The following is a 24828-nucleotide window of genomic DNA, read 5'->3' on the forward strand; positions in this document are numbered from 1 at the left end:
ACACAGAAAAACAAACAATTGACGTAAGCGGAAACCCCGAGGAAAGCAGCAAATATAAGAACCATTTAAAGAAAGAACACAAAACAGAAAAACGACACTGATACACCGTCGCACCTGGATAGGTCGCTCGCGCGACCTCTCCTGGATGCGCAAGGGGCCCATTGGGGTCACGCGGAGGGAGGCGCTGTTAGCGGCGGAGGAGGCGAAGGCGGCCGCACGGGCGGCGGAGAAGGCGCGGGCGGCGGAGGGGGGGAAGGGCGGCGGCAGCGGGCGGCAGTCCCGCGAGGCACGCCGGCGGAAGGGTTCGTCTTCGCGGGGCGGGGTGCGCACTGCGCGCCGCGAGGATGAGGAGCCTGAGCCAGGGGAGGGTTGGGAAGGGGGGGCGAGGCCGGAGGAGTATGACGGCCTCTTCGACGGCCCATAAGGGGCCGTTGTCTGCTGTGCCTTTTGTGGTGCTAGTTCGTGCCAGTCTGCTGTGAGAGGGGCTTGTATTCGTAGAATTCTTAAGATACAAGCCTCTCTCACAGCACGTATTCGTAGAATTCTTGTAGCCGGGGCCTCGTCTGATCGGTCGGACGCGCTTCCCTCCTCTGCGACAACTTGTGGTCCGCATCAAACGCTGTGTGCTGCGGACGCTGACAACAGCAACATGAGCTCGAACACTGCAAGCATGAGCACCAAATCTGCTGCGAGGCGCGAGAGGCGTCGTGCCCGACAGCAGGCCGCGGTGGCGAGCGCTGCGGACACGGCCCGCGCACACGTGAACCGGCGTGTCCATGAAGAAGCCACGACCGCGGCCTCCCTCTTGGGCATTCCTTCTGACGCGCGGCTTTGCGATGTGGATCCAAGTGCATTGGTGGCCAGTGGCGGCGAAGCTGATGTGGCAGAACATATGGAGAACATGCACGAGGAGGAAGCAGACAACCAAGTCCGATCGTGGGCAGCCAGCTCTTGGCCGGACTTCAGCCAGCTCTCGGACAATTGTGCGACCTGCGGGCTGGAGCCGGGCGATGGTGTCCGGTTCCTCACGTGCGCCTCCTGCTTGACGCCGCGCTACTGCTCGAAGCAGTGCCAGGCGGACGGATGGAAGCAGTCCAAGCACGGGCACAAGTTCTCCTGCGCCGCCAAGCTGGGCCTGCCCACGCCCGCGACGGTGGCCCAGGCTCCGATGTCCGCTGTCCTGCAAGTCCTGAAGGAGTACCGGTGGAGCGCCGAGGTGCGGGTCGCGTGCCTACTCCGCGTAGACGCGCTGGCGGCAGACCAGTCCGCGCTCCAAACCCCCGGCCTGGCGGAGGCGATGGCGGCTGCCCTGAGCTACGACTGCGGGCACGGCGCGGGCAGACCGGACTGGCAGCGGAGGTGCGGCATGCTGGCGAGCCGGCTCTGCTGCGAGGCGCTGGGCAAGATGGCGGCCGCCGGGCCCGTCGCCTTCGGGCGCGTGCTGGGCGCGGGTGCCGTGCCGGCCCTCGTCAAGACGGCGACGGCGTGCCTCGGCCACCGTGACCGCGCGGCTCTGCACACGGCGCTGGCCGGCCTGAGCAACGTGTCCATGGAAGACGACGGTGAGGAGTGCGTGCGTGCCGAGGGCGGGATGCAGCTGGCGAAGCGCGCGATGGCGGCCTTCCCGCGGAACAGCCAGATCCAGTCGGTGTGCTGCGCTCTGCTCCGCAACCTTGTTGCTCCGGACGACGCGCTCGTGATTGAGGTTATGGATGCGGACGCGATCGATTTGGTGGCTAACGCTTATCGCGCGTTCCCTCGCGTGTGCGCCGGTGACGTGCTGAGAAACCTGCTCTTAGCGCGGCCAAAGGACGAGGCTGTAGCCGCCAAGTGCCTTTCGGTTTGTGTGCAGTTGGGGTTTGTGCGGGTATGCGATGGCAAGCTTGAAGCCGTTCCCGCTTGAGAGTCGAACTTGCTTGGTAGCCCGGGGAGTCGTTCGATCTTCGAATAATTTTGTATTTTGTTTAGTTTAATTTTGTATACGCAATAGCCAATACGCTAAACGGGTTCCAAAACAGCAATGATACTAAAACAGTATATACTCTGGATGAATCAGTGGTACAAAAAACGCTGCATTGAACAAAGCTACTTTAAGCAGCCGACTCGGGCACTCTGAGTGAGAGAGAGATGAGCTATGTCCTATGAGTATGACAACGACGCCGACAGCTCGCTGGAGCGGTACGACCCGCCATTTAATGCGTTCAGTTAAGTCGTCTGCATGGGAGTGCTCGCGGTATTTTTTCTTTTTTTCGCGATGTCCGAACCGCCGCGCCGCTGCTCGCGCCGCCGCTCGCGCCGCCTCGCCACCGCCGCCGCTCCCTCGCCAGACACGTCGCCGCCCGCCCGCCTCCTCGACCTCCCCACGGACCTCCTCGTGCGCGTCGTCTCTCGCTGCGACCCCGTCGACATCGCTCGCGTCGCGGCCGTCTCGCTGCTCTTTCACGCATCGCTTGCGGTGGAGGGCATCCGCTTGTGGGCGCAAGAGCGCGGCTTCGAGCTGCCGGCGCAGCCAGAGGGCGAGGTCTGCGCCGTGCGGTGGCTGTGCTTCGCTGCGCTGCTGTGCGAGTCCAACCCGCCGGCCAGGGTGGCGGCAGGCGGTCGGCACAGCCTCTTCATCGACGGCGAGGGGCGGCTCTCGTCGTGCGGCTCTGCGCCGCCCTTCTCTCCAGCCCTGCTCGGCCACGGCGAGGGCGTGACGCGGCTCAACACGCCGACCCGGCTGCCGTCGGGGCTGGGCGGCGAGCGCGCCGTGAGCGTGTCGGCTGGCGCCGCACACAGCCTCGCCCTCGCCGCTGACGGCAGTGTCTGGAGCTGGGGCTATGGAGACGACGGCCGGTTGGGCCACGGTGACGAGCAGCGCCAGCAGCAGCCGAAGAAGGTCGAGGCTTTTGATGGCCATCGTGTCTTCGCTGTGTCGGCTGGCGCCGCGCACAGCCTCGCCCTCACCGCAGACAGCGCTGTCTGGAGCTGGGGCAATGGAGACTGGGGCCGGCTGGGCCACGGTGACGAGCAGGACCAGCTGCTGCCTAAGAAGATCGAGGCACTGGCTGGCCAGCGCGTCCTCGCTGTGTCGGCTGGAGAGCACCACAGCCTCGCTATCACCGCCAACGGCGCTGTCTGGAGCTGGGGCGGTGGAGCCTTCGGCAAGCTGGGCCACGGCGATGGGCAGAGGCAGCTGCTGCCCAAGAAGATCGAGGCCTTTGCTGGCCAGCGCGTCGTCGCTGTGTCGGCGGGAGGCGACCACAACATCGCCCTCCCTGCCGACGGCGGCGTCTTTACCTGGGGCGAGGGCGAAAGCGGCCGCCTAGGCCACGGAGAGGACGAGTCGAACCAGCTGCTGCCCAAGAAGGTTGAGGTGTGGGCGCAGGAATGAGGTCACGGTTGTGCTTGTGGCGCGAGTTACGCATGTTAGTGTCCGCTGCACAGTCACAGGCGGCGGCCAAGCACAGTATCGTCCTGCCGCTCTCGCTACGCCGCTCGTGCGCCCCGCGCGCGTGTCGGCCTTCTCATGCCTCCGGCCTCTGAGCGCCCACCCTCGAGCGCCCACCTCGGGCGCTCGGGCGGTTGGGGATGGCAACTCGTTCACCAGCGCCCAATAAATAAAGTGAAAACGCTCGGAAATTCTTCGAACAAGTTCCTCTTGTAGCTTGATCGGTCACACCTGTTCGCGCATCGCCGCCGACGTCTCCCCGCAGGCTGCTGCGCCAGGGAGACGATGCTCGATGGGGTAGGGGGGGACGATCGTCCTGCGCATCGGCCATGTCTCCCGCAGCCGCGAGCGAGCAGCGGAAAGAGGCAGCATTTGAGAAAAGAAGTGAAACAAAAGAACTCTTTGAGAAAAGAAAACGCAGTCGCCATGGCCTCCCACCGCATCGGCGCCCGCCTCGCGGGCCTCTCGCAAGAGCAGCTGATCGAGCTGATCGACAAGCAGGCGCCCCTCTGGAGCGCCGCCGCGCTGCGCGTGGCGGAGGAGCACGCCGCGCAGCATGTGGAGCAGCCCGAGTGGATCCTCTCTGAGGTCCTCCTCTCGCCGGACCTCGCCCCGCACATCCTCGCCCAGCTGCCAACCAAGGCGCACGCCGTCAAGGGTACGTGCCGCGCGTGGCGCCGCGGCTGGAAGGAGACGCTCGCGAAGCGCGAGAGGCCGCGCCTGCTCGTGATCGGCGGCCAAGGCAGCGACTACGAGGGCGGCGGCTATAACAACGACGCCAACAGCTCGCTGGAGCGGTACGACCCGTCAACAAATGAGTGGCAGGAGGAGGCTGTGGCGCCGATGCCAACGGCACGTGAAGATGTCTGCATGGGAGTGCTCGATGGCAACCTCTACGCGGCGGGCGGCATTGGCGAGGACGGCCCAGCTTCCAGCTTGGTGGAGCGGTACGACTTTGCTACGAATGCGTGGGAGGTGGTGGCGCCGATGGTGACGGCACGCGCAGATTTCGCAGCTGCAGCGCTCGCAGGCAAGCTGTATGCTGTCGGCGGCGAGCGCGACGACGACGGCACCCTCAGCTCGGTCGAGCGGTACGACTTTGCTACGAATGTGTGGGAGGCGGTGGCGCCGATGGCGGAGGCGCGGAACTGTCACGGCGTGGCGGTGCTCGACGGCAAGCTGTACGCTGTGGGTGGCTTCAACCGCGAGAATGGCGGCCACCTCAGCTCGGTCGAGCGGTACGACCCGGCGTTGGACGCGTGGGAGGCGGTGGCGCCGATGGCAAGGGCGCGGGCTGCTCACGGCGTGGCAGTGCTCGACGGAAAGCTGTACGCTGTGGGGGGCTACAACCACGAGAATGGCGGCCACCTCAGTTCGGTCGAGCGGTACGACCCGGTGTTGGACGCGTGGGAGGCGGTGGCACCGATGGCGTTGGCCCGGACCCACTCCGGCGTGCCGGTGCTCGATGGGACACTGTACGCTGTGGGCGGGTACGACGGCGACACGGGTAACGCATCCAGCTCGGTGGAGCGCTACGACCCCGCGAACAATGCGTGGGAGGCGGTGGCGGCGCTCGCAACGGCGCGATATGGTCATGGCATTGTCGTGGCTTAGAAGGGCGGGCCGTGCCACAATGGAGCACCTCGAGTGCAGTCGGCATCCGCACAACCAGGGCATTGCGCCGTTTTTTCTCTATATATTCCCTGCCCCAAAATTCTTTTACCGCGCACAATTCTTTTTCTCGCGATGTCCACCCCGCCGCGCCGCCGCTCGCGCCGCCTCGCCACCGCCACCGCCGCCGCTCCCTCGCCAGACACACAGCGGCCCGTCCGCCTCCTCGACCTCCCCACGGACCTCCTCGTGCGCGTCGTCTCTCGCTGCGACCCCGTCGACATCGCTCGCGCCGCGGCCATCTCGCTCCTCTTCCACGCCTCGCTTGCAGTGGAGGGCATCCGCTTGCGGGCGCAAGAGCGCGGCTACGAGCTGCCGGCGCTGCCAGAGGGCGAGGGCTGCGCCGTGCGGTGGCTGTGCTTCGCTGCGCTGCTGTGCGAGTCCAACCCGCCGGCGAGGGTGGCGGCAGGCGAACGGCACAGTGTCTTCATCGACGGCGAGGGGCGGCTCTCGTCGTGCGGCAAACAGACGTCCTACTCTCCAGCCCTCCTCGGCCACGGCGAGGGCGTGACGCGACTCAACACGCCGACCCGCCTCCCTTCTCCGCTGGGTGGCGAGCGCGTCGTGAGCGTGTCGGCTGGAGAGTACCACAGCCTCGCCCTCACTGCCGGCGGCGCCGTCTGGAGCTGGGGCGATGGAGGGGAGGGCAAGCTGGGCCACGGCGACGAGGAGGAGCAGTGGCAGCCGAAGAAGGTCCAGGCCTTCGCTGACCAGCGCGTCGTCGCCGTGTCGCCTGGAAGCAGCCACAGCCTCGCCCTCACCGCCGACGGCGCCGTCTGGAGCTGGGGCAGTGGAGCCTATGGCCGGTTGGGCCACGGCGACGAGCAGCACCAGTGGCAGCCAAAGAAGGTCGAGGCCTTTGCTGGGCGGCGCGTCGTCGCTGTGTCATCTGCAGGCGAGCACAGCCTCGCCCTCGCCGCCGACGGCAGCCTCTGGAGCTGGGGCTGGGGAGGCTTAGGCCAGCTGGGCCACGGCGACGAGCAGAACCAGCTGCTGCCGAAAAAGGTTGAGGCCTTGGCTGGCCAGCGCGTCATCACTGTGTCGGCTGGGCTGTACCACAACCTCATCCTCACCGCCGACGGAGAGGTCTGGAGCTGGGGCAATGGAGGTGCTGGCCAGCTGGGCCACGGCGACGAGCAGCACCAGCTGCTGCCCAAGAAGGTCGAGGCCTTTGCTGGCCAGCGCGTCATCGCTGTGTCGGCTCGGGGCCCCCACAACATCGCCCTCACCGCCGACGGCGGTGTCTGGAGCTGGGGCGGTGGAGCCTTCGGCAAGCTGGGCCACGGCGACCAGCAACGCCAGCTGCTGCCCAAGAAGGTCGAGGCCTTTGCTGGCCAGCGTGTCGTCGCCGTCTTGGCAGGATCCCGCCACAGCCTCGCCCTCACCGCCGACGGCGCCGTCTTTACCTGGGGCGCGGGCGGCCACGGCTGCCTAGGCCACGGAGAGGACGAGTCGAACCAGCTGCTGCCCAAGAAGGTTGAGGTGTGGGCGCAGGAATGAGTCCATGGCTGTGCCTGTGGCGCGAGTTACTCATGTTAGTGTCCGCTGCACAGTCACAGGCGGCGGCCAAGCACAGTATCGTCCTGCCGCTCTCGCTACGCCGCTCGTGCGCCCCGCGCGCGTGTCGGCCTTCTCATGCCTCCGGCCTCTGAGCGCCCACCTCGGGCGCTCGGGCGGTTGGGGATTGGGGATGGCAAATCGGGAGAGGATGGAGAGGGGGGGCGATCGTACTGCTTCCGCAGCGTGCACCTCGATCCTGTACCGCGTTTGTTATACCGTTGTATCGCGCGCCTTGCGGGGGGGGGCGCGGAAAAGAGGAACCTCTTAGCGCCATCGCCATGGTGCTGCACAAGGTGCAAGCAGCGCCGGGCGACGACGACTTACCGCCTCCCGGTCCCCCTCGGCACACCTCCGCTGCTCAATGTTTGACGACTCGAACCCGTGAAGCTTCCCCGTGCGCGGGTTACCCCGCACACGGGTCAGCCTGCCAGCCACGTACCCACGCAAGCGTGGTCCGCGTGCATGGCATACAGGCGTCCGCTAGACAGCGCAGAGGCTAGGCGACCGGGGAAGGACTAGCTCAAGGGCAACACAGCGTCACCAGCCGTTGGCGCGCAGAACGAGTCTGCGGCCCTCGGTTGGGACGAGTGCGCGACGCGGACGAACCGCTCAATGTGGCCGGCAGCTCGCGCTGTCGGCGGGGTTGGTTGGGGAGAACCGGCACGGGGAAAGCCGGCCTCCCCGGAGGTAGCACAGGCGTCCGAATTCAGACGCCCCCCCCAGGACCGATGCTGAAGGCGTCGGGGATGTACCGTAGATCGCGACGCCTGTGCGGGCAAGGCCGAAGGCGGCACGAGGAGGGAGTAGTTGACATTCGAGAGTCGCCCTTGACGGAGGCGAGGCGCGGCGCGGAGCCGGAGAAGGCGCGGGCGCAGGGGCGCAGGCCGGAGACGGCGCGGGCCCGAGGGCGCAGGCCGAGGTCGCCCTTGACGGAGGCGAGGCGAGGCGCGGAGCCGGAGGTAAAGCTATGAAAGCTGAAGCGTGAGGCACTGGCTGTGCGATGTGAGTTGTCACTCTCGATGACGGAAGCGAGACTCGAGTACTCGACGGTGACGGCGGCGGTGACGGCGCTGGCGGCGGAGGCGCTGGCGGAGAGCTCGGCTACGGTGGAGGCGGCGGCAGGGCGCGCCCAGTCGTAGTCGAGGGCGGCGCAGGCATCTCGTTCGCTGGCCAGAAGAACGCCGGCTGTGCGAGGCGAGGCAGCGCACCTGACGGTGGCGACGCCTTGCTCGACGGTACAGCCGACGGCGACAGCTCTGGCGGCAGAGACGCTGGCCGATCGCTCGGCTACGGCGGAGGCGGCAGAGCACGTCCACTCGGAGTCGAGGGCGGCGTAGGCGTCTCGCGCGCTGGTCTGAAGAGCGCCGGCCGTGCGAGGCGAGGTAACACGCTCGAAGACGAAGGCGAGACTCGGGTCCTCGACGGTACAGCTGACGGCGACGGCGCTGGCGGCCTTCCTGGAGGCCGTGCTGATGCAGAGGGGCCGGTGAGCGCCAAATGGCAGGCGCCGTTGATGGAGATGGTGTCGGGCAGCGGCACGTCGATGGAGATGGCGTCGGGCAGCGGCATGCTCGCAGGGACCGGTCCAGAAACGGCGACGGCGAAAGGGATGGTGGCGACGACGAGCAGGACGGTGAAAATCCAGAGGACTCCGTGTAGGCTCGGGACAGACCACTCGGTGCTGACGCGAGGTGGCGGCCCGGAGATGTCACAGACGCCGCTGGTGACGAGCTCGGCGGTGCGGTTGACGTCGCTCGTCTCGCGCCTCTTGTCGGGCGGGGTAGATGGTGACGGCGATGTGGAGCCGAGCAGGGACACGTGATCCGCGGCGATATCCGGGACGTCATCGGCCCGCTCGAAGGCAGAACCCTCGAGATTTGACGCGAATGCGGATGTCTCGAAGAGGATGCGCTCGGCCTCGATGAGCCACGAAGGTTCGGTGCAATCCTCGGAAGGGCGAGGGATGGCGACGCCAGAGGAGTGCTCGATCTCATCGAAGCCGGCGGCGGCTAGCTGAGCGGCGATGGCGGTAACGTCTTCCTCTGTCTCAAGCGAGTTGTCGTTCAAACTGATCTCGATTGAGCCGGCAAAACGGCTCGTCGAAAGCTCGCCCCCCTCGTGGGAAGCTTCTCCCCGGGGTGCCATGTGGACATCACAGACGGAGCTTTTGACGGAGCGTTGGTGCGACTCAGATCCGAAGGCGACCCAAGTCTTGACGGCCGTTGTGTGTGTCCAGCACATGGTGCACATGTGCAGTAATCGCGATGCTTGCTGTGTTTTGCCTGGCACTTGGAGCACTTCTTCTCTCTTGTCTCTTGTGGCTTAAAAAAACACTTGGACTTGCGCAGTGCCAGTGGAAGAATTTTACAACAAAGCTCCCTCTCACGACACTGGCACGGGACTGGCGCGCACTGGCACTAACACGCGATGAGGGACTTAGCTCGTGTGTGACATCGTGGAAGAAAGAATTTTACAACTCAAAACCCCCTCGCACGACACTGGGCGCGGGACTGGCGCGCACTGGCACTAACACAGGTACACCACTGGAGCCGCCTAAGCGACTCCGGCGAGGGTGGCGAGGCACTTAGCTCCGTGCACTCGACCGCCCTCGCCGCTGGCAAGCTCATTCCGCGCCAGCTCCGTAGTTGCGACGGTGTATCATTCACTTTATGAATGATACACCGTCGCAGTAGTGGCAAGCTCCGTGCACTCGACTCCCGCGAGGGCGAGGCACTCAGGCAACAGGCACAAATCACGCACGAACAGTCATACTCGAGAGTCGAGTAGACATACGGGGTCAACACAGGACGGCACACTGGGTTGCAGGAGGGAAAGTGCCCACGGCGGTCCCATCTTCGTCGGCCGTCACCGTCAGCGGCTTCTGTACATGAGGCCGAGCAGCACACCCGCCGCGGCCGCCGAGACGCCGAGGTAGCTGACGACGGTGCCGCTGCTCGTGGGCCGCCGTCCGAAGAGCAGCTTGGCGAAGTACGCCTTGAGGATGAGCTTGGCCTCGAGGTGCTCGGGCGGCGAGGACAGCACCGCCTTGGGCTTGGCGGCGCACTTGGCGACCGCGCCCTCGTTGAGCGTGGCCATGTCGAGCACGTAGCGCACCGACGAGTCGTTGCCCTTGTCGAGCTTGTTCATGATCTCGTTGATCTCCTCCACCGGGTGGATCTCGATGTTGGGGTAGATCCTGTGCTTGTCGAAGAGATCCACCACCTCCTGCGTGGCAGCGATGCCGCCGATCCCCGACGAGACCGTCTTGCGCGCGGGCAGCGCGCCCGTGAGCGCGCCGACCAGCCCGGCCACCCAGCGCGGCGTCACGCCGAGGACCACCTGCACCGCGCCGTCGGTGAGCAGCGGCTCGTACAGCTCGTCGTCGTGCACCATCGGGATCGTGTTGATGATCAGGTCGAGGGTGCCCGCCGCCGCTGCCATCGCCGCCGCGCTCTTCGAGCAGAGCGTCTCGTCGGCGCCGCTCTCGAGCGCGATCTTCGCCTTGGGCGTGCCCTTCTCGGCGCGCGAGATGGCGGTCACCTGCCGGCGCAAGTGCAGCGCGGCGGAGCGGCGTGGCGTGGCGCGCCGTGCAGTGCAGTGCAGTGCAGTGCAGCGCAGCGCAGTGCGTGCAAGCGCAGGTGCAGCGCAGTGGAGTGGACGTGGTCACCTTGCATCCGAGCAGTTTGGCCACCTTCACGCCGGTGAGACCCAGCCCGCCCAGCCCCACGATGCCGACGTGCGTGCCCTCCTTGACGCGCTCGGCGCCCTTGAGCAGGTGCTTCTTGAGCGGGTCGTACATCGTCACGCCCGCGCACATGACCGGCCCCGCCGCCTCGAGCGGGTAGGAGGACGGGATCTTGATCGCGAAGCGCTCGTGCACCACCATCTTTTGCGTGTACCCGCCGAGCGTCTGCCCGCCCTTGGGGTACGGCTCGGCACGGCCGTGCGCGTCGAGCGCGCCGTACGTGCCCGTGCTGAAGCTGGCGCACATCTGCTCCTCGCCCGCCAGGCAGGCCTTGCACTTGAGGCACGCGTCCACCATGCAGCCAACGCCCACCTTGTCGCCGATCTTGAACTTTGTGACGTTGGGGCCGACCGCAACACATACGCCGCCGACCTCGTGGCCGGGCACGCAGGGATACGTCGGCGGTGGCTGCCCCGGCAGCTGGAAGGCGCCGCGCGCGAAAATCTGTGCGAGCAGACGGAGACGCGCTCTCAGCCGCAGCGGGGTGCGCGCATCTCTGTTCATGCTATGTGCGCGTGCGTTGGTGATCATCGTGACTGAGAGACGGCGGCGGCCGGCGATGAAAAAAGCAGTGATCGCGCGCCTGGTCTGTATGGCAAACGCCACAGTACTTCACGTCAATGAGGACGTCGCCGTCCTTCAGCTCTCTCCGCATGAACGTTGTCGCCGTGAAGTTCATTTCCAAGGGCGTGCCTGGCTTGTCGCACGCTAGGCACAGCACCTCGAACGGCTTCAATCCGAGGTTGGGCGGACAGCAGGCGGCCATCTTGTTACAGGCTCGAGCACGTCCACAGAACCCATACGTCGTTTCCTGTAGGTCTTTGAGAACGCTTCCTCGGCGTCTGTTCCTACTAGGCCGTATCGTACTGCCATGTAATGCTGTCTTTTCTTTCTCACCTTGACCTTGACCGCCATGCCACTCATTTTCATTAAGTACCAGTTCAGGTCGAATATCGCCTGTAGGTCCGCGGTGCTCTCAGTGATGAATGAGCCGTCGTCCGCGTAATATAGCTGTGGCACCCGCCCGTTTTCTCCTTTTGTGACTGCGAATCCTCTCGCGTACTTGGACACCGCCCATTGTCCCATTGCTATCGGCATCTTCGCCCTCGATCCTCCGTTCGGATCGCCCTGGCCTGTGCCTCGATCCAGGGGGAATGCGTCCGACAGCCCATGTTCGGTCTCAAATTGCCCTGTAACGTTTGTGTGTAGCGCCTTAATTACCGCGCTGATCTCGGGTTCTACTCCTAGCGCCGCCTCGAGCTGAAATTGTATCTCCTTCACGATGCTCATGAAGCATGTTGACAGATCCTGGAAGCCGATGCATATTTCGCGTCCTTCGATCGCCGCCTGCTCTATCATTAATCGTACCGTCACTATCCGTTCCGATTCCCCCACCGGGGTACGGAGTTGGCACCTTACGGCTGGGTTGAAGACACTTTTCAGGATTTTGGAAAACGATCGATTTTTTTTCGTAACGCACTGCCGCCTAAAAACAGCAAGAAAGAAACGACGACGCGCGGGGTGCCCCGGGGGCGCGCAGGGGAGGCTTCGCCGCTTCTTGCCGCAGGCTCCATGGGAAACGACGAGGCGACCAAGGCCACGACGGCCATTGCAGATGCGCTGTTGCTGCACAAGGTGGCGGCCACGCTCGAGCGCTGCGGCGTGCAGCACCCTCAGGGGCACGCTGCGCTCACGCGGCTGGCGCATGCCGCCCGGGCGCATGCCCTCGACTTTGAGGAGGGCGAGGTCGAGCCGGCGCCGGAGGCCGGCTCGAAAGTGGCTAGCGTGTACATTGGGTGCGCTCACTTTCTGCTAGAGCTGCCGTTCCTCGCGACGGCAGCGTTCTTCGGCGAGCCGACGCTGCAGCACATGTCAGAGACCGCGCCTGCCTGGGCACACGCGACGACCGAGGAGCTGCAGCGCTCGATGGCCCGCATGCTGGCGCGCGCCTGTCGCACGCCAAGACACCCTCCCCCCCAAGACACCTTCTAGACACATCGCAACACTGCCTGCAGGCGCACGGAGCGGTGGACGCTTGCTGCAGCAGCATGGCTAGCCTGAGGGAGGCGCAGGACGCACTCGCCGCCGCCCCCGCCGCTTCCCCGGTTCGTACCGGGACCAGCCACGCGAAGGACCGCTTGCCCGGCGCGTACCCAGACTCGGCGTCGTCCGCGAGCGACTTGACCATGAGCCCCTCCGCCTCCATCTCGGCCGCCGCGGCCAGCGCCGCCTCGAGCTCCTCCGCCGTTGACCCCTCCTCGCCCTGTGCCAGCTCCACACGCCCCGCCACCGGGGTGAGCAGAGCGCGCAGCGCCGCGCGCCGCGCCGGCAGCGGCTTGTGCAGCAGCGACGCTCCGTTGGCCGAGAGCACGTCAAAGACATAGATGCACACCGGCAGCGCGGCTTGCTGCTCCGCGGTCGGAGCCTTGCGTGGCCGCGCCGCGAGCGTCTGAAACGGGAGGGGCCGCGCCGCCGCGCGGTCGTACGCGCAAACCTCCGCGTCGAGCACCGCGGCGGGGGCGCCCGGCGGCATCGCGGCGGCGAGAGCGTCGGCCACGTCCGGGAAGCGCGCCGTCATCTCGTCCATCGACCGCGCGAAGATGCGCACGGCGCCGGCGGCCGCTCCGCCGTCCCCCGCGGCTTGCGGACTCGCTGGGACCCAGTGCAGCTGGCACCGCTCTCCGTCGTACTTGACCTCTGCGAGGAAGGGCGAGCCCCCCATGCGCGAGATCACCTCCTCCACCGACGTCACTGCAGCAGCAGCCATCGGCTGGACAGGCACGCCCGGCTGCACCACACCCGGCGCCAGCCCGAAGATGCCGCGGCGGAAGAGGTCGGCGACGAGGGCGTGGTAGCAGGGGCGCACCTGGGGGGTAGGGGTGGGGGGTAGGGATGGGGGGCAGGGGTGGGGGGCAGGGGTGGGGGGTAGGGGTGGGGGGTAGGGGTGGGGGGTAGGGGTGGGGGGCAGGGGTGGGGGGTAGGGGTGGGGGGTAGGGGTGGGGGTAGGGGTGGGGGGCAGGGGCGCACCTGGAACGTCTCCTGCACCCGCTCGACCGCCGCCCGCCGCTGCTTCGCGCGCAGCGTGCCGAGCCGCTTGAGCGCAGCTCGCTTGGCCTCTGCGCTCGACCGCTTCCGCACAGCAGAGCCGGCGGCCTCCTTGATCTCCTCGGACAGCTTCGCCGCCTCCGCCTCGTCGCACCCGCCGCCCCCCTCCGCGCACGCCTCGCGCGCAGCACGCAACGCCGACGCCAGCCGCGCCGGAGGCCCGCCGCCTAGCGCCTCGGCGGCCGCCGCCGCCGCCTCCGCGCTCGCCGCCCCAATCTCGCGGCCGAGATCGCTCTCGTCTTGTCCGGGCAGCGCTTGGCGCAGCGCCGCCTGCGCGAGGGCCGCCCGAAGCGACTTGTCGCCCAGCCCGGTCCGCTGCTTCCCCGCGATCATCCGCAGGAGCAGCTGCGCCTCGCCGAGCGACAGCCGCGAGAGGAGCTCCGAGAGCAGCTCCGTCTTCCTCGCCTGTTCACAGCTGCACGTGTGAAGAGACGCTGTTCACAGCGCGCCGAGCAGCTCCGTCTTCCTCGCCTGTGAGCCGGTGCCCGCCGCCTCCTGCACCACCCTCAGCGTGCGCAGCACCTCGGAGACGTCGACAGCGCCGCTCGCGGGCGGCGCCTCCCACCGCGTGTCCGACCCGCGCGCCTCGCCCAGCGCCTCGGCGGCGAGCGTACCTAGCGGAGACGGAGCAGCGCGAGTCTCGCGCGGGCCACCAGCGAGCGAGTGCACGGTCGCATTGGCGTGACACGTCGCCGATTGGTGGAGCCAAGGGTGGGGTGGGGTGAGCGGCCCGTGCCACCTCCCCGTTGCATCTAGACCCGCCGCACCGATGTCGCCGAGCTCCTTGAGCCGAGCGGCGAGCGCTTCTGGCCGCGCGCCGCCGCCGTACCGCGCGCCGCCGCCGTACCGCGCGCCGCCGCCGTGCTCCTCCGGCGCGGTGTCGGGCCGATGTCGCGCCGCGGCGTGGGCGATGGCGTCGAGGAGGGTCGCCTTGCCGATCCCGAGCTTGACGGGCCGGCCGCCCGGCGCGAGTTGCAGCGTCGTCAGCGCGACGCACGCCAGCAGCTGCTCCTCTCCTCCCCAAGCCTCATCCAGCAGCCGTCGCATCAGAGCCTCCTTGCCGAGCCGTGCGGGCTCCGCTTCGACGGCGGCGAGACTGCGCGCCAGCGAGGCGTACGCAAACGGCGGCGGCGGTGGCAGCGTGCCCGGCCGGTGTTGGCGGCCAGGAGAGGGAGGCGGAGGAGCAGGAGGCGATTGCGGCGGAGGCAGCGGCACCGCGACCGACGCGGCCACGGCTGAGCGGCACGCGCGCGAGGCGACGCGAGCGCGAGGCGCCGGCTGCGAGGAGGGGCGAGAGCAGGCGGAGCGTGACGGGCAGGAGCGTCGTGAGGACTCGCGCGAAAAAGAAACAAAATGTTTTAAAGCTTCGCGTGAGGCCGCACCTCTAGTGAGGCCCGCATAGTATGTGGGAGACTCGTGCCGCCGCCCCTGCCACCCCTGTGTCAGTGTGCCTGTGGTAGGAGAGACTGCCAGCGACAAGCTGGAGGCAGGTCGCTAGACTGAGATGAGACCGCCAGTGCGCAGTGGATGTGGGAGTCCACCGCGCACCGCGCTGCGAGCCTGTCGTGTCCCTTGTCAGGAGCAGGAGAGCCCCACCTGTCCCCCTGATCGTTCTTCCAAAATCCTGCTCGTGCAGGTCCAGGTGGGGACCCTGTCCTCGTCCCATCCCTCGTTTGGCGTGTCTATTTTCTTTCTTTCTTTTTATTGGTGCAACCAGCCGACTAATTCACGTTTGCGAGTACGAAAAATGCTTCCCGTGCGAAAAAAAAGCTCGCAAGCACACCACCGAAAAGGGCTCGGCGAGATCTCTCGATTGGCATCACTTCGTGGGTAGGTGGGTGGATTGGGGGGAAGTGGGAAGGGGGTTCCCAAAAATCGACCCCCAAATCGCCCTCCAGACCCTCCCTGGTGGCCAGAGACGCGCGCCGCAGGCGAAGCGCTCGCCGCGGACCTGCCCCGCCGGCCCCTGCCGACCACGCGTTGGCATAGCGCTCCTGAGAGCACCAAACCTCGCTCAGAGAAGCGTCTCCCGCCTCTTCAGTCCACGTACCAGTCCTCTGACCACCGCAGGGCGGCTGCTGTGCGAGAGAAGCCGGCCTTTTGCTGCCCGGTGGGCGGCCGCGCTTTGGCTTGGCCGGTGGCTCCGCGGCTAGCTCAGGCGGCGGCAGCTGCTCGGGCTCGGGCAGCGCTGGCGCCATCTCCTCCGTCGGGGCGGCGGGAGAGGAGGTGGGAGCGTCGGCGGGAGCGTCGGCGGGAGGCTGAGAGGTGGCGCCGGCCGAGAGAGAAGCCAGCCGGGGCATGATGAAATCGGCGAGCGTCAGCTGGCTTCGGCCCTCCGCCGTCCGAGGCCGCTTCTTCTGCGTCCTCTTTGGTGCGCTGCTCGCACCAGAGAAGGGGAGGGTTGACTGCACCAGCGCGTCGCCGCCGGCGGACTCGCCCGAGCGGGTGCTGCTTGTTCAGCGCGGCCAGGTGCGCGCCGTGCGCGGTCTTCTTCTTTTGCTCGAGGCAGCGAGAGCGGGCACGCGGAGGACCAAATGCACCTGCGAGTGCATAGAGACGGCCCGAGATGGGTCAATCGTAGGCTACTCATGTGCCCTCGATGGATGGGAGTGGTCTGGGCGCGAGGTATTGGACAGAAATGGAGCAAAAAAAGCGCGCGTATTGCGTCATTGCGAGCGACAGCGCGTTGCTCCAGGAGGCCAGCGCGGTCGAATCTGGCGATTCGACACCGGTCGCTGGGTGCTCCGGACCGGTCCCGATGGTGTGGGCACCGCGAGCGGCGCGCGGCGGTCTCGCGCGGGCCGTGTATACGCGGCGCGCTCACCAGTGTGAAAGATCGCGCTCTAGGCTGGTTGCCCAATATTGCAAATTCTCAAATTCCTGCCGCCGCCCAGGGGGGGCCAAGGGTCACGGTGTCCGTTACTCTCCCATGGCCGCAGCGCACCGCCTCAGCGCGCGCCTCGCAAGCGCAAGCCTCTCGCCAGAGCAGCTCCTCGCCTTCATCGACGAGCTGGCGCCCCTCCTGAGCGACGCCGCGCTGCGCGTGGCGGAGGAGCACGCCGCACGGCTCGTAGAGCAGCCCGAGTGGGTGCTCTCCGAGGTCCTCCTCTCGCCGGACCTCGCCCCGCACATCCTCGCCCAGCTGCCGATCGAGCACCACGCCGCCAAGGGGACGTGCCGCGCGTGGCGCCGCGGCTGGAAGGAGACGCTGAAGAAGCGCGAGCGGCCACGCCTGCGCGTGATCGGCGGCCACGACAGCGACGGCGAGTTCCTCTACTCGGAGCGGTACGACCCGTCTACGAATGAGTGGGAGGAGGCGGAGGCTGTGGCGCTGATGTCGACAGCACGAGAGTTTTTCGGCACGGCGGTGCTCGACGGCAAACTGTATGCTGTGGGCGGGTACAATGGCCGCGGCGGCTGGCTCAGCTCGGTCGAGCGGTACGATCCGGCGGTGGATGCGTGGGAGGCGGTGGCGCCGATGGCGTCGGCGCGGAATTCGGTCGGCGTGGCGGTACTCGACGGCAAGCTGTACGCTGTGGGCGGGTACAATGGCGGCGTCCTCAGCTCGGTCGAGCGGTACGATCCGGCGGTGGATGCGTGGGAGGCGGTGGCGCCGATGGCGGAGGAGCGGGAAATGCACGCTGTTGCAATGCTCGACGGCAAGCTGTATGCTGTTGGCGGGTGCAATGGTGGCGACGCCATTGGCGGCGGCGATGAACTCAGCTCGGTGGAGCGGTACGATTCGGCGCTGAATGCATGGGAGACGGTGGCGCCGATGGCGACGGCGCGGAAACATCTCTGCGTGGCGGTGCTCGACGGCAAGCTGTACGCTGTTGGCGGGTTCAACGAAGGCGACCAAACCCTCAGCTCGGTCGAGCGGTACGACCCGGCGCTGGATGCATGGGAGGAGGTGGCGCCGATGGCGGAGGGGCGGGATACTCACGCTGTGGCTGTGCTCGACGGCAAGCTGTATGCTGTTGGCGGTGAGGACAGCGAGTCCAACTCGCTCAGCTCGGTGGAGAGGTACGACCCGGCGACGAACGTGTGGGAGTCGGTGGCGGCGATGGCGAGGGCTCACAGCCGGCGCGTTGCGTTGCTGTAGCCCGCCTCTCCGATGGCCCCCCCCTCGCAGTCCGACGGGTTGCACCTCTCACTGAGGCGCGGCTACTCGCCCAGCCCGCCAGGCTGTGCCCGCCCCTCGCCGCCACGACTGTGCCCGCGGAGACCGCGCCTTTGCGGGCGGCGACGGCGCAGCGGCGGGGTGGTGGTGACGTGGGCAAATCAGGCCCCGGCCCGGGTGGGAGACTGGGTTTCTACGCTAGTAAATTCTACTCTATGCGCGCCAGTCCAGCGCAGTGGGCAGTGTCGTGAGAGGGAGCACATCTCTCAGTACTCAGAGACAGAGTGTAGAATTTTACCCGTTGTTGTGTCGATCGCGAGAGCATAAACAAAAGGGGAAAATTCCAGCAGAATAGAAGGCACACGAGCATGAGCGAGGAAGCGGAAAGTGGGGTTCTTCCTCTCCCACTCCTCTTGGACGGCGGGCGCAATAGAATTCTTAAAATTCTGTTCGCGTCACAACGGTACAGCGGGACGGCACGCCGCCACCACACAGGGATTTTAAGGAGAGGGGTGAGGTGCACTAGCCGTCGCCCACCCTTGGGCGTCCGCCTCTTCCTATCTCACTTCGCAGTCTCTCGCAGATTCTCGCTGCGACCTTCATGCCACCTCGCGGCCGTCCCACTCTCGTCGTTCTCTCCCTTGTCACCTCCTCCTCTGTCGCGTCATTCTCTTCTGCCTCGTCCTGCGGCGCCGCCGCCTGCCGTTCCCTTGTTCTCTCGGCTTCTTTCGCCTTTCGGCGCAGCTCCGCCCTCCTTGCTGCATATCCTGGCCCCTCGAGTCTATCGAGCTCTCCTCGAGCAAGGACGAGTCTTCTGACGCCCACTGCTATCATTTGCCACCCAGTCATATTATTGCTCAGGTCCACTCTCTCTTCGAGCACTTGTGCCCTCACTGATGATGCCGGCGCTGTTATCCCCTTCGGGTGCATCGTGACGGCTGACAACGGATTTCCACTGGTTCGTCCTCCTCGGAGTCGTCTTCCCCCGCTTCCTCCCGCTCGGCTCTACGTTCAGTACGTTCGGCGTGGCTCACCCTCCATGCCGTGAACAGGCGCTTTATCCACCCTATATTTTTCTCTCGTTCCGCCTATCTCACGATTTACCCCCGACGGATTTCTTCTCTGATCTGATCGCCAAAAATTGCTCGCTTTATCAGCGTCCCATCCTGCCACGCCCTGTCTGAGTCGTTGCTGAGTACATGCCCTCATCAGTCAGCAAAGAGGAATCAGACGACGACGTGCCTCCGCCGTGTTGGGAATAGTTAGATTAGGCACTTAGAGGTGGGGGGGGGGGGGGGGGGCAACCCTCGCATCTCCACACCCGGACACGGGCACTCGGGCAGCCGACCCCTCCCTACCGACTTACTTAGGTACGCTCCGCTGCCGACGTTCCACCTCGCGGCCCTCCCTTCCTCCTCTGTGTCGTCTCCTCTCCCTGAGCCTCCTCCGGCGTAGCGTCTCGTTCGTGGGGTCTGTGATTCTCGCCTGAGTTGGCAGGAACGGCAACTGGGGTCCGTTCTGACTAGTACATGTAACACGTTCTGGCCCTCGCCATTCTGATCATTCCTGGAACACCCTCGGACCGACCCAGGGCCGGCCGGGTAAAACCCGGGTATACCCGAGAATTCTCAGGTTTACCCGAAAAATACCCGGAGCGCACGCGTCGCCATGGCGCCCTATCCCACAGGCACGTGCGCCAACTGCACCAACCACACGGTAAAAGCCGTCTGTACGGCTGTGGTATTAAGAGCTTGGCCACGGGTACCACAGAAAATACAAGGGCCTCAACCCCGGCCCCTCCGCGCCGGCGCGCGCCCCACGGCCCCGCCCAGCCGCGCGTTTTATATTTACCAAAACGATTTGAGGCCGCGGCTCTGTGCATGATGCTGCGGATGAACCTGACGTCTCCAAGCGTTTTCCGACCGAAGACTCTTCACAGTTACAACAAAATGGGAAGCGAAAGCGCTCCCACGGCAGTGCGCGCGTGTAGCCTCGAGTGCCGCGCGCGGGCTACAGGCTGTCGAGAATCACTCTCCAGAGGTGTGAGTGACTCGGGTGTCGGAGGGGCCGCGCACACACAATTTGCCAATCCCTGGATCTCTGCGGTCGCCTCGCGGGCAAGCTTCGCCGTATGTCGTGCAGTTGAGCGGCTCAGTCCACGGGGCTCGCGGCTGCGGACGAGACCGTGTGTGGGGTCTTGTGAGGTGTCTAATGGACGCCCTCCTCAGAGGCTAGCGGCCTACAGCTAGCCCAACTCGCACTCATGGGAGATGTCAATTCATTGTATGAGTGTATGCGAGCAGAGGCGCGTGTGCTGATTCTAGATCGCACGCCGTGGCATTGACTTGGGTAGGCGTGCGACCGCAGCGCGCCCGTCGTAAGGTCGACGGGGCGCGCGTGTCAGCGAGAGAGTTGCGGGCGGAGCCATACCCGACTTTTTCGAGGACGAGCCCCGCGCCACGGTTGCCAGCCGTGCTTCCGCGGGCGGGAGTCGCCCCTCGAGCCGCGTCCTGAGCCCTGGGTGTCGAGGTGTCGAGGCCCGGTGTCGAGGGTGTCGAGCTGCTGTCGAGGGGTAGAGGGGTGGCTGTTTTCTTCTTTCGACGGAAGTCGACGGGAAGGGCTAGGAGTACCGATCCAGGCCGTGTCCCGAATCCATCCCACTCGGCGCGCGCATGGCGTCCGCCGCCCGCAAGCGCGCCCGCACCGGCGGCGGCGGCGAGGTTGAGGCCGTGCCGGTCGCGGATGGCTTCGAGGCGCCCATCTTTGGCGCGCGCGTGTACGGCCAGGTGACCACGCTGCCGATCGAGGGCGAGGACGGCCCTCTGGCATCGCTCGGTCAGGTTGGCGTCGCGAGCGACCACGCGGGCGCCTGGTACGTCTCGACCAAGGACTCGCTGCTGCACGTCTCGGCGGCCGGGCGCGTGCGCCGCGTAGCAGCCTTGCCGGCAAGTAACTACTACACCGCTGCGGCCAGCCCCGACGGGAGCGCGGCGTTTGTGGCGGACTTCATCAACCACGAGATCCGGCGGGTGGAGGTGGCGACGGGAGAGGTGATGACGATCGCGGGCAGTAGCACAGCGGGCAGCGCGGATGGCGTGGGCGGTGCGGCGCAGTTCTGCTACCCAGGTGGCATCGCCATAAGCCCAGGCGGCGGCGCGCTGTTTGTGGCGGACTTCAACAACCACAAGATCCGGCGGGTGGAGGTGGCGACTGGCGCGGTGACGACGATTGCGGGCAGCGGCGAGGATGGCGACGCGGATGGCGTGGGCGACGCGGCGGAGTTCTGCGGCCCACGTGGCCTTGCCATCAGCCCAGACGGCGGCGCGCTGTTTGTGGCGGACAGCGAGAACCACAAGATCCGGCGGGTGGAGGTGGCGACTGGCGCGGTGACGACGATCTCGGGCAGCGGCGAGGGTGGCGACGCGGACGGCGTGGGCGACGCGGCGGAGTTCTACGACCCACGTGGCATCGCCATCAGCCCAGACGGCAGCGCGTTGTTTGTGGCCGATCATGACAACCGCAAGATCCGGCGGGTTGAGGTGGCGACTGGCGCGGTGACGACGATCGCGGGCAGTGGCACCACGGGCATCGTCGATGGCGTGGGCGACGCGGCGGACCTCGCCAGCCCAGATGAAGTCGCCATCAGCTCCGACGGCAGAGCGCTGTTGGTCAAAACGAGAGATGGCCGCCTCCGCCAGGTCTGCGTGGCGACGCCTCCTCCGCCTCCCTCCTTTGCCCCGATCGTCGTTCCGCCCTCCACCTTCTCCGCCGACATGGCGAAGACGTGGGGCGACGCCACCCTCCCAGAGGGGAAAGTCACCTTCCTGGTCGGCGACGACGAGGAGCGCATCGAGCACGTGAGCAAGTGCAACCTCTGCGCCCGGTCCCCGGTCTTCCGGACCATGTTCGGCATCGGCATGAAGGAGCGCGACGCCGCCGAGGTCACGGTGTCCCACACCGACCTCGCCAGCTTCACTGCCCTCGTCCGCTACCTCCTCACCGACCAGTTCGACCTCGGCGAGGAGGAGGGCGGCAGGGCGCAGCGCGCGTTCGACCTGCGGGAGCTGGCGCAGATGTACCAGGTGCCGCGCCTCGAGCTGCTCTGCGCGCAGGCGCTGCAGGAGAGCGTCGCGCCGGCGACCGCCGTGCCGCTGCTCGAGGCGGCGCACACGACGGGCGACGGGCGGCTCCTCGCGCAGTGCCGCCGCTTCGTGGCCGACCACGCCGCCGAGGTGCGGGCGAGCGGCGGCGTGGAGCAGCTGCGCGACTTTGGCGTGGCCAAGGGGCTGCTCGGCGACGCGCTCGACCAGGTGGCGGAGCTGAAGGGCGCGATGCGCGCGCTCCGCGTCGCGGAGAGCTGAGAACGCCCGATCGAGTACCGGAGCAATGTGACAGCGCAGCGCGCCGAGTATAGGGAGCGCGCTCCTGCGCAGCTCCTGCGACACCGCCGTTGGTTCCCGTACGTTCGTACGTCAGTAATCGCACGCACTCCCTCTTCTCCACTGCTTGATTTACCTTCCGACACCCCACCCAGCCCTTGTCCCGAATCCAGTCTTCGCCGGTGGATACGTTATCGCCGAGGCACAGGCCCGATTGCGCAGGTTAAAGTGCGAAATCCACCCTTCCCATCGGCATCGCCGCTCCCCGCCGACCGTCTCCGCCGCGAGGCCGTCGACAAACCAGCTAGCGGCGAGTCAAACGCTGGCCCCACTAGCGAGTGAATGGTGCTCACACCCGACGGCAAACGGCCGGACTGCTGGCGCCGCTCGTCGCTTCCTCCGGCACTCTGCCTGGGCTCTGAAGCCCGCGACTGCCGCCTCGACCCCATCGGCACGTGCCTGGGGACCTGCTGTGACGACGCCGACACAAAGGGCGGGCTGGTGCTGGCTGGTCTCGAGGCGGGCTATCGGCTGATCGATACCGCGGCTCACTACGACTCGGAGCCAGCCGTCGGCGCTCTGCCTCTGGGGCCGAGGACAAGAAGCCGTTTGTCGCTTGCTTGTTCTTTTGCTTGTTGATCCAGTTGGTACGCTCCTTGCGCGCCTGCTTGTTGATGTTTTCGGCGTCGCCCGCCACCGCCGCCTTGGAGATCTGCTGCGTGTGGTGGACGACGAAGGAGGAGGCGCTCTCGCCGACGCCGCCCCGTACACCGTCCGGTCCGTGTTGGTGCCCGCCGCCTCCTTGGCGAACACGTGGAGGAACTGCTCGGTGGGCGGCGCAATGCCTCCCAAGGTTTCCACGAGCACCAGCCGCGTTATGGCTTTCTTGACCCACTTCGCGTCGAGTACTGCGCCCCCGTCCACTTCCAGCCCGTATCCGTCTTGACCCACCCCTTTCCATACGCGTGGTCTTTGACCCATCCCTTTCCAGTCGAGTGGTCGAGCGGTCCGTCCACCTGACGGCCACGCTCCTTGCACCCCACGACTCCCATCAACGCCTTGTCCAGCGTGTTTCCAAACCCGTAGAGGTGGCCCACCGACGCCACATTGCCACCATTGTCCCACGGGCCCCTCCCCACCGTCGTCGACTTGATGAGCGAGTTCCAGCACTTGACCTCGTAGTGCACGTCCCGCATCGTGGCGAAGTCGCCGCCGATCTCGCAGATGTCAGTCACGGACGTGTCGTTGAGGTGCCGCGCGTCACCTCGGGCTTTTCCTTCCCCAAGGATGATGCTGCCAACCGAGCGCGCCCTGATGGCATTCTGGGCGGCCCTAGCACCCCGTTGTGCTTGGAGGTGCGGTCGCCCTTGTTGGAGTTGGCGAGGAAGTCGCCCTTGTACTCTCTCACCGTGACGTGCTCGCCCGCGGCAGCCTTCTCGACGAGAGTGGGCGCAATCACCGACAAGTAGAGCCCGTGCCTGCGCTGTATCGCCGTCAGGAACATCGCCGACACCATCTTCGTGTGGTGGAGTCCATCAGGGCGCATGTCGAGCCATCCAGCGGCGCCGAACTGGGAGATCGAGATGAAGCGAGTTGCGTCCCTGAACTCTCTCGAGGTTCTCGAGCACTCGAGGTGGATATCCTTTGGCCGCGTTGGGTAGCGAGGATTGGTGTGACGCGATCCACGCAGGCGTGTTTTCTGGCGGCCGACCGTCAGTGCACGGAGTTGCCCCTTCTCCGACTGCCCCGGCTAGTTCACGAGTTTCGCGGGAGTGACCCCATGCGTCAAACCCGAGACCTAGCGCGGGTGGGTTGGAGGGGGCTCGCCCCGTTCCTCCCCATCGGGCCGCATAAGCGGCCACGCCTCGCAGATTCGTTTCTCGCGCCTGGGTCAGGCGCGCGGGGCATCCCCCGGGTCGCTCGACCAGCGATCCGAAGAGTGGCCGCTATGCGAGGGAAAGAGCGGGGCCCTCGGGGTACGCCCCCCAGTCCCTGAACTTGATCGCCTCCGACTGCGGCGTGTTTTTGTCAACCAGGTACATACTTACGCAACACAAGGTCACGCACCGACTGCAACCCCGAGGCGAAGGGCTTATGCACATCCCACAGGTCGAGCCACTCTGAGTGGCTCCGACAGGCACGCACACGGTCCACTCGGAGTGGACCATGCTATTGTGCACACTGCTACCCCACACGTTAGGAAACCACTTCCTACTAATGTGGGCCCGGCTCTCCCGGGGGCTGGCCCATATCTCAAGCGAGACGGCATGCATCCAGACCCCCGTGGTCTGCGTGCGCGCCCGCCGACCGACGTCTGGTCTCTACCTACGGGTTCCGCACTTCCTCGCGTGCCGAAATGTTCCACTGCAGTGGCTCGTCTCGACACGCCGCCCGTTCCACTCGGAGTGGATCAGGGCCGTGCGGCGTCCCTCGGTGTAACCCTTGGCAGGGCGTACCACCGAAATTCCGGTGTCGCGGGTCGCGGCTCTGCCTCTGGCGAGGGCGGGGGTAGGCGTAGCGCTGAGTGACCCACTGAGGTGGATGAGAGACCCACTTCCGTCCCTCGCCACAAAAGAAAAACGAGTTTTGTCATTACTCCCGCTTTCGCATTTCCCACACGCGACGATGCAGGCAGACTCAACGCACATGCGATCCGCCCTGCAGTGCGTCGAGGCGGTGGCGGGCGTTGCGCGGCCGGTGGCTGTCGAGGCGCTCGTCTCGGGCGCGTGCGCCCGCCTCGTCGCGCGTGTGCCGCAGATGGCGCCCGGTGCGGCCGAGGCGCTGCTCTGCGAGGTGGTCGGCGCCGGCGCGCTGAGCG

At 66.4% G+C, this 24828-nt stretch overlaps 7 protein-coding genes across 7 annotated transcripts; 3 read left to right on the forward strand and 4 right to left on the reverse strand.

Moving 5' to 3' along the window:
• Positions 1-892: 892 nt before the first annotated feature.
• EMIHUDRAFT_117124 (hypothetical protein) lies at positions 893-1903 on the forward strand (the record flags this gene model as incomplete). The annotated part of the gene is made up of 1 exon (XM_005773864.1): positions 893-1903. The coding sequence occupies one exon, from the start codon at positions 893-895 to the stop codon at positions 1901-1903; it is 1011 nt and encodes a 336-aa protein (XP_005773921.1).
• A 1953-nt stretch (positions 1904-3856) lies between these two features.
• Positions 3857-6753, forward strand: EMIHUDRAFT_241088 (hypothetical protein; the record flags this gene model as incomplete). Its single annotated transcript, XM_005773865.1, has 2 exons — positions 3857-4156; positions 6661-6753. The coding sequence occupies 2 exons, from the start codon at positions 3857-3859 to the stop codon at positions 6751-6753; spliced, it is 393 nt and encodes a 130-aa protein (XP_005773922.1).
• Positions 6754-7626: 873 nt separating this feature from the next.
• Positions 7627-8806, reverse strand: EMIHUDRAFT_241089 (hypothetical protein; the record flags this gene model as incomplete). Its single annotated transcript, XM_005773866.1, has 3 exons — positions 7627-7654; positions 7870-8015; positions 8090-8806. The coding sequence occupies 3 exons, from the start codon at positions 8804-8806 to the stop codon at positions 7627-7629; spliced, it is 891 nt and encodes a 296-aa protein (XP_005773923.1).
• Positions 8807-9739: 933 nt separating this feature from the next.
• EMIHUDRAFT_43128 (hypothetical protein) lies at positions 9740-10802 on the reverse strand (the record flags this gene model as incomplete). The annotated part of the gene is made up of 2 exons (XM_005773867.1): positions 9740-10201; positions 10329-10802. Coding segments are annotated over 2 exons (936 nt in total), but the record flags the coding sequence as incomplete, so codon positions are not given.
• Positions 10803-12208: 1406 nt separating this feature from the next.
• EMIHUDRAFT_241091 (hypothetical protein) lies at positions 12209-15709 on the reverse strand (the record flags this gene model as incomplete). The annotated part of the gene is made up of 10 exons (XM_005773868.1): positions 12209-12355; positions 12520-12855; positions 12964-13194; positions 13434-13527; positions 13807-13916; positions 14013-14125; positions 14270-14294; positions 14463-14607; positions 15060-15135; positions 15463-15709. The coding sequence occupies 10 exons, from the start codon at positions 15707-15709 to the stop codon at positions 12209-12211; spliced, it is 1524 nt and encodes a 507-aa protein (XP_005773925.1).
• A 5689-nt stretch (positions 15710-21398) lies between these two features.
• Positions 21399-22041, forward strand: EMIHUDRAFT_368696 (hypothetical protein). The gene has a single exon (XM_005773869.1). It carries the CDS (start codon positions 21405-21407, stop codon positions 21990-21992), a length of 588 nt encoding a protein of 195 aa, XP_005773926.1. The 5' UTR covers positions 21399-21404; the 3' UTR covers positions 21993-22041.
• A 160-nt stretch (positions 22042-22201) lies between these two features.
• Positions 22202-23556, reverse strand: EMIHUDRAFT_241094 (hypothetical protein; the record flags this gene model as incomplete). The annotated part of the gene is made up of 5 exons (XM_005773870.1): positions 22202-22523; positions 22610-22713; positions 22782-22904; positions 23027-23227; positions 23350-23556. 5 exons carry the CDS (start codon positions 23554-23556, stop codon positions 22202-22204), a joined length of 957 nt encoding a protein of 318 aa, XP_005773927.1.
• Between the last annotated feature and the right edge of the window lie 1272 nt (positions 23557-24828).

The sequence above is a fragment of the Emiliania huxleyi genome, assembly GCF_000372725.1.
Source record: "Emiliania huxleyi CCMP1516 unplaced genomic scaffold EMIHUscaffold_323, whole genome shotgun sequence".
Taxonomy (NCBI): domain Eukaryota; phylum Haptophyta; order Isochrysidales; family Noelaerhabdaceae; genus Emiliania; species Emiliania huxleyi.

What these genes read in the sequence shown, in the direction of transcription:
- EMIHUDRAFT_368696 (XM_005773869.1), top strand. Translation starts at nt 21,405, where the DNA reads ATGGCGAAGACGTGGGGCGACGCCACCCTCCCAGAGGGGAAAGTCACC.